The sequence below is a fragment of the Odontesthes bonariensis genome, chromosome 1, assembly GCF_027942865.1.
Source record: "Odontesthes bonariensis isolate fOdoBon6 chromosome 1, fOdoBon6.hap1, whole genome shotgun sequence".
In the NCBI taxonomy this organism is placed as follows: domain Eukaryota; kingdom Metazoa; phylum Chordata; class Actinopteri; order Atheriniformes; family Atherinopsidae; genus Odontesthes; species Odontesthes bonariensis.
The window spans coordinates 21160412-21171758 of NC_134506.1; the positions used below are offsets into that span (position 1 = coordinate 21160412).

At 39.0% G+C, this 11347-nt stretch overlaps 1 protein-coding gene across 6 annotated transcripts; it reads left to right on the forward strand.

Moving 5' to 3' along the window:
* The first annotated feature begins 1382 nt into the window (after positions 1–1382).
* Positions 1383–11347, forward strand: caprin1a (cell cycle associated protein 1a). 6 transcript variants are annotated; one of them, XM_075459898.1, is made up of 18 exons: positions 1383–1571; positions 4455–4500; positions 4778–4912; positions 5406–5468; positions 5789–5875; positions 6259–6500; positions 6666–6748; positions 7330–7488; positions 7566–7615; positions 7758–7841; positions 7935–8096; positions 8786–8894; positions 9055–9116; positions 9433–9564; positions 9772–9931; positions 10241–10429; positions 10521–10630; positions 10724–11347. In XM_075459898.1, exons 2-18 carry the CDS (start codon positions 4480–4482, stop codon positions 10808–10810), a joined length of 1935 nt encoding a protein of 644 aa, XP_075316013.1. In that variant the 5' UTR covers positions 1383–1571; positions 4455–4479; the 3' UTR covers positions 10811–11347. The 6 variants fall into 6 exon arrangements, with proteins under 6 accessions (XP_075316013.1, XP_075316022.1, XP_075316024.1 ...); XM_075459856.1 differs by having other exon boundaries at positions 1384–1571; positions 7563–7615; XM_075459892.1 differs by having other exon boundaries at positions 1384–1571; positions 4459–4500; positions 7563–7615.

Here is an 11347-nt window from a genome sequence, read left to right on the forward strand (position 1 = left end):
TCTGAGGAACTGTACACCCCCACCTCTCTTTTTGTAGTGAGACTAGGAGAGAGTCATACACAGGAATCACAGTAGAGGTATGAATGTTGAACATAAAAGCTAATGAAGAAGGTTTAAATCTCATAGTTTTTCAAATAGTCATACCATCAATTGCTTATGTTTTGGAATATGTTAGAAGGTGACGGCTTAAGTTTTCTTCTTTCTTATACAAAAAATACGTTTCTGAATTCTTTATTATATGGCAAAAATGGGACACGCAAACACCAGTGGCCCTGATGTTAAGGGAATACTAAGGCATGAGTATTAAATCAGCGCAAACAAAGTTATTGATCCCTTGTGTTTAAATTCTTACAGTCAGTCTGATCTTCTGTTTTTTATGTGTTGATTTCAGTGTTTTCATTCCAGCAGTATGTGCTATTGTGCACACCTGCACATGTTAGCTAATTTATTGTTGTCTTCTACTGAATGAAACTATTGTAAATACCAAGGTTTGCAACCTTTATGGAGACATTGTGGATGGTAGGTTAAAGACTTGGTTTGAAGAAAGTTTTTCAGCAGTACAATGACCCCCAAATTATATGGGACAGATGCACCATCTACTGCCCATTCATCGCCATTACTAGAAATGTATATCTTGGAGTTAAGAGGATAAATAGCGGTCAGGTTGCTGATAAAAGCTGATATTTTTTCAGATTGCTGGTCTGGAGCATTCAGGTGTGTGTTAACGCAACGCCAGGGAGGAAAAAAATATCAGCAGTTGGTAGTTGTTGCTTCAGATCAATCTGAAACTGGTTATAAGGTCATTTCCAAGCTATTTTCAATTTATCATTCTACAATGAAAAAGATTATTGACAATTTGAAAACATTCAAGACAGCTGCCAATCTTCCTAGGGGTGGTCATACCAGCAAGTTCTCAATTAACCAAAGCAATATTGTAAAGAACAGTGGACAGACAAAATTCCTTCTCAGTGACATTAAAATATACACAATTACTTGAAGTACTTGCTGCTAAAGGTAGTTGTACAAGCTACTGAATCATGGTGTGTACAATGATTTCCAAACACTGCCTCTGGAAGTTATCTTAGTTTTAGTTAAATATTAATGTGTAATGTCATATGGTTGTTCATCTGAGGTTGTATTTACCTAATTTGAATATTTTCATAAATAATTTACTTAACAAAGAAAATTATTTAATGATTTACATTAATAAAAAAGGTCATAATTTTACACATAGTTTCTGTGTAAAACGAACAAGAAATCAAGAAAGGCAGTCTTCTTAGATTTAATTATTTCAATTAATTCTACAAATGATCTGTGGAGGGGAGCACAACGCCTTTGCTCCGTCTAGTCTGCCGCAATTTCTCTGGAAGAAGAAGAGGTTAGCGCAAGGGTCCTTGTAGCTGCTACTGTTAGCTTAGCAACAGCTAGTCAGCCACTGGCCGGTTCGATCCTGAGCATCCTTCTAGAAAAGCACCACTTAAAGTAAAAGACACGGACTGCACTCAGCGCTGCACAGCAAACGAGAAATCCGATAAACAAGAAAAATCTCTTTGAAGACAAAGAGTATAAAGGTATGGGACGCTTGCCATCATCGTCAAATGGCTATTTAATCTTAATTTGAGTTATAGATCTTTTGTCATCTTCACTCGACACGGTTGCAAGAAAACGAGTGGTCGTGGGGTCCCGACGCGGTCTTTGTTATTCACAGTTAAAACTGAACGTATCTGAGCGACAGTTTTTAACACGGAAAATTTTGTAACCGTTTTTCTGTTTTATTAACAGCCAGTTTTAACTGACATCCGGTGAACTTGGGGCATTAGCCGCATATCGTTGAAGAACATGCTATTAGCTAACAATGGGACATTGAGATTAGGGACACTGTACTGCGCTTATTAAACTGATTTGGTTTAGGTAGTCAACGTTAACCCTTACAAGTGAAAGTCTGCCATTTTAGCGAGGCTCTAAACGTGGAATTTACAACATATGTGTTTTTAGCGTTCCTTAAGTCTTGTTTGAATATATTAGCAATGCTAGCTAGTGTTTCCAAGGGAGCTAAGGTTAAAGATTTCAACTTTGAGTAGCAGGCCGAAACTTAAATTCTGTTAGATTCCTTTACTCGTTTTTAATTTACCGTCCAAACGCGTACCCTTCTAAACCCAAAATAATATGTAACTAGCTTTAGACAACAATTCAGCGATTCGGTTAAATCTTAAGGTAACTGCAGGCGATTTCATCTGTTCATTCTCCCAAACGGAAGCCTAATGGCACGTACACATCGGCGAGTTTTCGCTACCTTCTGGCCCAGTGTGGTTGGTTTTGATCGAGGTTTACTATCCTTATGTTGATTAGAAATAAACTTGTAAAAACATTGCAATCCCTATTCAATGCTACTATGATAATTTAATGTACAAACGTAAAAATAAAGTACACCCTCGTTTACAAAGGTTTCATGTATCAGGACAAAATTAAAGAAAAAAAAAAAAGAATCACCATAAAGAACATTTAACCTCAGATTAACAGTAATATGACATGTTATACCGTGTCATCATATATTCAACACAGACAAAGCCAAAATGCAGAAACAATGATTAATTGTAGAACCTCCTTTAGCAGCAATAGCCCCAAGTAATCATAAGTCTCCCATCATTGGAGGGATTTTGATCCACTTTTCTTTTGAATGTTCAGTTCAGTGATGCTTGCTGGCATTTGTTTCCCAACAGCTCTTCTATCACAGCAGTTCACTCAGGCTGCGACTGGACTCTGACTGGGCCATCACAACAGCCCAAGTCATCACCAATGTCCTTATGACCCCTCCCAGGTTGATGAGCAGCAACAATTGCTTCTCTAGATTATTTCTGATGTCTTTCTTCTCTGACATTGCGTTAACACACACAACTGAATGCTCAAGACTAGCAAACTGCCACAACTTTGGCTTTTTATAGAGGAGCTCACACTCATGATCAGTCGATTCGTAGCACCTGGCTGCTACTTAAAGTGCTCACTTAATTCCTGTGGATCAGAAAGGGTGTACTTTTTGTCTTAGTTATTACTAAGCAGATACATAAAACCTTTTGTTTCTATATAATTCTGTTTGAACATTCACTTTGTGGAGATATACCACCCTTATGGGAGCAAAAACAACTCCTCACAAAGTAAGTTATTAGACTGTGGTACTGCATTGGGTAGTAAGCCTAATGGGGTTAGGGCTGTCAAGCATTCAGTTTCTGTTTAATTGACTAACAAAGAATTATTATTTTTGATTTTATGTTTTATTTTGATAAATGCAAGCCTGATTACAGTTTAATTATCCATGCATACTTCTGAGAAAGATTAGTTGACACTGAGCACATAAATATAAAATACATAAATGACATGTTTGTTTGTTTGTTTTATGTTTAGTTTTTTTTTTAGAGGAATTTGCACCTTACACTGTCTCCTTTTGCTGCATATCTCCTCCATTTGGTGCAAAGACAAAAGGAACCCATGTCATGTCCCCAAAGGTGACAGACAAAAGTTTAGGAAACACTGAATTACAAAACATTCCTTTTGAAAATTGCATTCAACAATTGGTGGGTTAATTTACCACACGGGTTGACTGACACCTTCAGATGTTGAGAATGATTTACCTAAATTCATCTGATCCAAAGATTACTTTGTTATTCAACTTATCTAACATTGGAGCTGCTCTTGTGGAAAAATAAAGTTAATTCTACTTCAAGAAATGTTTTTAAGGAATCATCCGATCCATAAAGGTCTTAAACACGGGTGAATACTACCACAAATGAACAGCAAAACATGACATTACACCTTGTCATTATTTAACAAAGACGAGGTCAAATAGCAGAGGAGATAAGTAAAGAGAAAGAAAAAAGAAACAAAGTACACCGTTCTATGGTATCAAAATGCTACTGATTTAGCTAAACATCAGCAAGTGTGACTGTATCGATGAAAGGAGGAGTTTTTGGCAGTTTGTCGGTTTGGAGGATTCAGGTGTGAGTTAAAACCATGCTGAGGAGGAATGACATCAGAAATGATCTCAGAGAAGCTGTTGTCACTGCTCATGAATCAGCAAAAACAATTTCATCATCTTTCTACAATGAGAAAGATTATATACAAGAAGAATAAATCATAATCGATCAATAAATCATTTGAAAACGTACAGAAAACAGTTACTTCAAGTTATTGCTGCTAAAGGAGGTTGTCCGAGCAATGAAATCATGAGGTATACATATTTTCCCTCAAACGATGCCTCTGAACGTTGGCTTAGTTTTTGTTGAATAAATAATGATACAATGTAATATGTCGTGGTGTTATAAATCTAAGGTTGCATTACCTAAATTTCAAGGCCTGGTAAGGACAGGATGGTGTTTTTCTTTTCTTTTTTTCATGTCCTGGCACATTAAACCTTATAATTGAAAGATTGTGTACTTTCTTTTTCACATGACTGTATCAAGACAGACCTCCATAGCTCCTCAACAGATGTGGAAATACGAAAATCAGGTGAAGAAAAATCGAGACACTCCATATAAATACACTTTTTGTATGACAAGCCTTGTTTTTAATTATCTTTGTAGTCATAAAGCGCTGTTTGCACATTGCAGTGCGTTCACCAGCCTTGTTGTTGTTTTACAAAATAAAAATCACGGCCTCTGCCTCCGACAAGGACTGAAGTTACATTTGACTACATATGTTTCCTCCTTTCGGACTGTCAGTTTTCCTTCATTCAGGCACAAGAATGACCAAAATTGTAACTTTCTAATGCATTTCTCCCCATCAGATGCCTTCAGCAACAGCTGGCAACACTGCTGTCCAGTCTGCCACTCCAGACCTGGGAAATGGAAGTCACTCTGAGACAATGAAGCAGGTTCTTGGTGTCATTGACAAGAAGGTCCGCAATATGGAAAAGAAAAAGGTATGAATTTATTCTGATATGTTTGTTTGTTTGTTGTTGTTTTTCAGTGTGTATATTTGTATCTTTATAACGTTATCACATCTTTTTTCTGTTAAACCCTGTGCAGTTAGTGATTTAGTTTCAGGAGACGATGGGGATCTTTGGATAGTTATATTTATTTTCAAAAGTCTGATAAAAGGCTTTAGTTGGTCCCACATGTTTTATAAAGAGGTTTTTGAAACACCGTCCACCAGTCTTGGGCATGTCACCAGTTTTTGTGCTTTATTGCATAATTGGCTTCTAAATTGAATTTTGTGAGACACTTTGTCACTCTTCTTATAGAAAGTTTACTGTTAATACCGTTATCCTAAATCCTGACTCTAGATTGATCAAATACTTCCTCCTGGAAGTATGGACACTACAATGGACACTTTAAACAGAAACAACCGATTCTTGGTCGCACAATATTTCCCCATCGATTTCACATTTCGTGCTTTTCAATTATTTTTTACAGTCGAAACTGGATGACTATCAGGACAGAAAGAACAAGGGAGAAAGACTGAACCAGGATCAGCTGGTAAGTCGATTATATTTATTTTGAAATGAAAAACTACTTTATTTATTCCAAAGCCAAATCATATCATTTTGAATGTAGCATTGTTTTATTGTGATGTTGTCTAGTATAAATGCAGCTAATTCATGCAGGTAATGTATATATAACAAGTAGTCATTTTTACCCCCCATTTGTATTAAAATATCATCGTGTCGGTCATTTTAGAAATGACTGCATCTTTACTGTTTGTCGGCTCTGTTCTTTTAGAAGTTAATTTTTTTTCTTTTTAATGAAAAAAACAAACCCTCATTATTATTATTATTCTTCCCCTGATGTTCCTGAAGGAAGCCTTGACAAAGTTTCAAGAGATCAACAACAACCTTGACTTTGCTCGAGAGCTGCAGAAGAACTTCCTGACGTTGGGCCAAGAGGTGTGTGAGAACAGTATTTCTGAGTTTATCAAACCTCATCATCTTTCGCTTTAATGCTTTTGGCAATATTATAACATAGTATTTCGTGGCAGTTTTACCACATTTTTCAACTAATCTATGTCCCCTGTTTAAAAATGGGTGAATATATATGTATATATATTGGCATATGGCTTACAGTAACCAGCACTTGTTGTAGCACAAACAACAGAAGTATTCACTAATTACTTGCAGCTTGGAGAGAGAACAAAACAGGGACTGGCATTAATTGGTCTAACCCTGCTCATTAAATGTTTGGAATTTAACAACAAAGAACTGGGTAAGACGGATTTGTTGGTTAAACTTTGTAAAATAAATTGTGTCAAAACGCGTGTGTGTGCGCCTAGATTCAAAAGGCAGTGAAGAAGTCTGCACGACGAGAGCAGCTGCAGCGGGAGGAGATGGAACAGCGGCGACTGAAGACGGTTTTGGAGCTTCAGTATTTACTGGACCAACTGGGAGAGGACGGTGTCAGGCAGGACCTTAAACGACCCGATGCTTCTGGTTCTTGTCTGCTCACCGACGCTGACCTTACATCCCTTGATGAGTTTTACAAATTGGTGGGACCTGACAGGAACTATGAAGTCAGGTATGGGGGCGCCCGTCATTTTCAGAGGCACAATCCAGCAATTTAAGCTGTAATTATCACATCTGAATAAATGTGGGGTTTTTTCCTGCTCAGCCAGTAAGGATATTGGAAAAAAAATAGTACTAACATCAAAATTTTATATTTACCTTGTGATGTCATTTGTAGGTTGACTGACCAATATGAAGAGGCCTCACTGCACTTGTGGGACCTGCTAGAGGGCCGAGATAAGGCTGTGGCAGGAACCACATGTAAGTACTTTCATGCCTCTAGACCACTCACAAATGCTCCTGTACAAGTACAGTATTTTGTAAAAAGTTTAAAGTTTAGAAGCGGTCCAGTTCCAAAATATTGTTTTTAATTCATCAAGTTACTTTATAATTTATGCAGTTGACTGAAAGTAAGTCAGAAAATTTGAAAGAAAACGTTTGCTGCGACCATCCATCAGAACATGGCCAGAACTCTTAGGTACACGTGTGCTCTGCGTGTCGCTTCATTGGGAGGTTTGCGGTTGTTTTTGAAAATGCGCCACACTTGAATTTAGTTGTTTAATTTCTTTCTTCCACTTGTTTTATGTTGATCAAGACAAAGAATAGTTTTTCTTTCATGAGGACAGGCGTTTCTTTTTGTATCGTTAAGATGCAGGTGGCAGTATTTCAACTGGCTATTTGTTCTTATATTTTCTTGACTTACAGAAAAAATGGGGGGGTAGGTCAGGTGCAGTTTTTTGTGTAATAGATAACAATTTAAACATTTAATGTGTTTTGAAGGGTGTTGCAGTTCTGTAACATTTAGCCACACTTAATTTTTCTAACTTCTGTCTTTGTTCCAGACAAGTCACTGAAGGACACTCTGGATAAAGTGCTGTTGAGTGGTTACTTTGACAAAGCACAAACTCACCAGAATGGGGCAAGTGAGGAGGAAGAGACACTAGAGGAGCAATCTGTGGTGGCTGAGGCTGTAGTGGCTGGGGAGCAGCCATCAGAACCTGGTAAGCAACAGCACATTAGCTGATGCTTTAGACCCAAAGGCCTCACTGCCCTCACATTTGTTTCTTTTCCCCAGAAGGACTAACCAATGAAAACTACATAGAGCCAGTTAACGTGGAAACCACAGAGGTGAGAGTTCTGTGCATATGTTGCATAGGAAATCACACAATTTACTGTTTTTTCTGTTTTGTTTTGTTTTTTAGGGGGGGGGGGGGGTTTTGGGGGGACAATCAAATTTTTACTTTCTTTTTTTTTTTTTTTATATTAACAGTTTGTTAACAGACAGTTCATTCCAGAAACTACATACAGTAGTACAGAAAAAGACCAAGTGGAGGAGTGGACTGTGGAGGCTCAGGTATGCTCCACTGCTGGATCATCAGTCCTCCATGGCTCCAGGTATATCTGTCAATTCCTTTTCCAATGTCTCTGTCCCATGTCTGTTGAATAGATGGTGAATACCCTCCAGCACCAGCCCCCTCCACAGATGACTCCAGAGCCAACCGTTACTGTGAACCAAGTCGCTCCCTGTCCTACCGCCGACCCGGTGGTCAGACAACAGGTAGTGCAAGACCTCATGGCCCAGATGCAAGGGACGTACAACTTCATGCAGGTGAGAGGGCTCTACGTTTACTATAGTGTCACTTTTTTTCCATGCGCCAGTTGTTAAGGATTGATTTAGTTCATGCATTTGAAAATCTAACTTATTACTGTTGTGAAATTTTACCACAGCGTCTCATTTTAAGACACTTGAGTAAAAAAAACTCTTTTTATTACTCTTATTATTTCTGGGGCATTAAACCGGACTGATACTTGTTTCATATGGCAACAACCTTAAAAATCAAGATTAAATATTGGACATGCAGCCCCTTGCTGCATGTCTTCCCCCTCTCTGCCCCCTGCTTCCTGTCTCTCTCCAACTGTCCTATCAATAAAGGCATAAAAAGCCCAAAAAAATATTAGGAAAAAAAAAAAAAAAAAGACCATGTTAAATGAGGCAAAATTGATAATGGAATTAATCTCAAGATAGATGGATAGATAGAGTCCGAGTGCTGAACCTCTGGCAAGATTTTCATGTAAATCTCACCATAACGTTTTGAGACGGTTCACTAAAAGACAGTAAAAGCCCAAGGTGTAGATAATAACTCAAGTAAAATGAGATAAGAACAAGCCATGTGCAGAACATTTAGTTTCGACACGAGAGACGGAAAGGTAAGTGTCACAACTCATGTGGTTCCTGCACTACGCTTAAAGTCTGGTTCAAGACCCAACACTACATTGACTTAAGTTTGGTTCTGACAGGAGTCCATCATAGAGTTTGATGGTCATGCTCTGGACCCAGCTATTGTGTCTGCTCAGCCAATGAAGCCTGTGCAGACTGTTGACCTGCAGCGGATGGGTGGCCCTTCAAGTGAGTTATTTACTCTTAACTGATTGACCGGCCCACAGGTTTTATTTTCTTGTGTCTGGTCACTGCTGTCTGATAAGGACTCATTATCCTAGAGGTGTAATACATTAGTCGGCAATGTGACATTTTGTAAGCGTGTCACTTTTTATTTTCTTTCCCTCAGTCCACGCAGAGTCCAGGCTTCCTCAGACAGCTACAGTGTCTGGACCTCAAGAATCCTCACAAGTAAGCAGAGGGAAAACATAGCAGGAGGTGGTTTCTAAAGCATCGTTCTTATGAGCTGCTGTTCTTATAGCTAGGGTAGTAAAGATATTCTTTGAATCAAGTAGATTGTATATATATATTTTTTAAAAGCCTTCTGCGTAGAATAAATGTGACGCTCTCTAACATCTCATGTTATGTACCATGTATTGCAGGGAATTATTTGATTATTCTATTGACATAGAAGAAAGCTTTTAGGTAGATGATCCATGACCCTGTCTCACCCGCTGACCTTCATTGTTTCCTTACCTTCCAAATACCCTCCCTGCTACCTATCCAGGCCTCTATGTCTCTGTCATCTGAACAGTCTCCTGCCCCATGTTCCTTGTCCGCTGCCTTCCCACCTGTCTCCAAACCCACCCACACTGGAGGCATCAATGTCAACGCAGCACCTTTCCAGTCAGTGCAAGCGGTACGCCACGGGTCCATTGAAGCAACGTTAACAGTGAACATGTTTGGACTTGATACATTCTATTAGAAATTGTCAGCTTGTACAAGCTAAGGCTTATTAAGGGTCCGTCAAGTAGATCAAATATTTTAGACCAGTTGACTACAAATGAACGTTTCCTGCTTCATAAGACTGTCTGCAGAAATTGTGAAATGGTGTTTTTCATTCTAGGTATTTAATATGAATGCACCTGTACCTCCACCCACTGACGGCCAAGTTGACCCTCTTAAGCAGTCCAGCCAGTTCCCTGGTGGCTACGGACAGGGCTTTAACAGCCAGTCAGAGAATACTGTAGAGCAGCCCGACATCTCACAGGAAAGATTACAGTCAGGTGAGACTACACTTACAGTTTAAGTGCATTGAAGAAACTTCTGCGTGACGTATATATTCCATGAAAAATATCAAATAATCGGCCGGGATTTCTAGAGGTTTTGACGCTTTGCCTTCTTGCTACATATTTTTTGTTATGACGACAAAGTTAAATTGGGGGTCAATGAGACTATGAATAAGAATTTAAGAAAAGAATAAAAAATTCAGCTTTCTCAGCTCGTAGAAACTTATTTTGTGTACTAAAGCCAAACGGTGTGGGTGAGCATTCACAAATGCATCACAGAAAGTGCTCTGGCTCCCCTCTGTTCAGTTGTTGGTGGGTTCCAGCCCCAAGATCAAGTCATGCCCTCAGCGGGAGTTCATGAAGATTCCCCTGCAGTTGCAGGGTTTGGACAGTCTGGCCAGTCCTTTTACAACTGCAGGGGTGCACCCAGGGGTGGGCCCAGGAATGCCCGTGGCATGATGAACGGTTATCGGGGCTCCTCAAATGGATTTAGAGGTACAAGCATCAAAACGTACCACAGATGCAATAATTATTTGACCTGAATACCAGCTGAGCCTAAGCAGTTAACTCTGTCGTTTGTCATCAGGGGGATATGAAGGCTACCGCCCTCCTTTCTCAAACGCTCCCCCCAGCAGCGGTTACGGCCAAACCCAATTCAACACATCTCGGGACTATTCCAATAATGGCTACCAGCGGGTAAGCTGTATTGTCAAGTTATTTACTTTCTCACTTCACAGTTTTAGTTGAATGAGTTTGTTAATCTTTGTAAATACTTTCTCATGCCGAAAGGAGGGATATCAGCAAGGCTACAAGCGGGGGCCGGCCCAAGGACCTCGAGGTTTGTCTCGAGGTAACACTCAAGCAATGCGATCCTAAAGGATCCTCTGGACCGTCACATTGCGCCACGTTGAACATTCAGGATCTTTGAATGTGTTTGCCCCAGCTCACTTTTATAACAATGTTTTGTTTCTTATTGGTAATCCAATTGTTATTATTTTTTTAAAACTCCTGGCCTACTTATCAGAGTCAGCCTGCTTTGGTCTATCTAGATCCTCTAAATGTTTTAACACAAAATGCTGAAGTTCATCACATGTAGGATTCTCAGCAAGTCTGTGTGATGTAAAACTACAAATAGATATTCCTGTAAACTTGAAAGATTTCATTAATTTATTTTTTGTACAAAATAAATGCAAAAAATACCCTGCCACTGTCGATCTGATTCCATGAGAATGGTTTTCTCCTGCCCTGTGCTTTCAACCACTTTTTCTTTTGATTTTCTTCAAAGCATTTATTGTTTTTGTTTCTTTTCTTTTTTTTTTTTTTTTTTATAAACCCACCCATCTCTTGCACCATCGGCCATTTGTACACTGATGTTATTGGTTGAGACTGTTTCAATAAAGTTGTATCCTATAA

Bases quoted from the DNA above. Each gene is read 5' to 3' on its own strand.
- caprin1a (XM_075459856.1), top strand. From the start codon at position 4,480: ATGTGGAAATACGAAAATCAG. The intron at 6,749-7,329 runs GTAAGTACTTTC...TCTTTGTTCCAG, and splicing joins GGCTGTGGCAGGAACCACAT to ACAAGTCACTGAAGGACACT. The intron at 9,117-9,432 runs GTAAGCAGAGGG...CTACCTATCCAG, and splicing joins GACCTCAAGAATCCTCACAA to GCCTCTATGTCTCTGTCATC.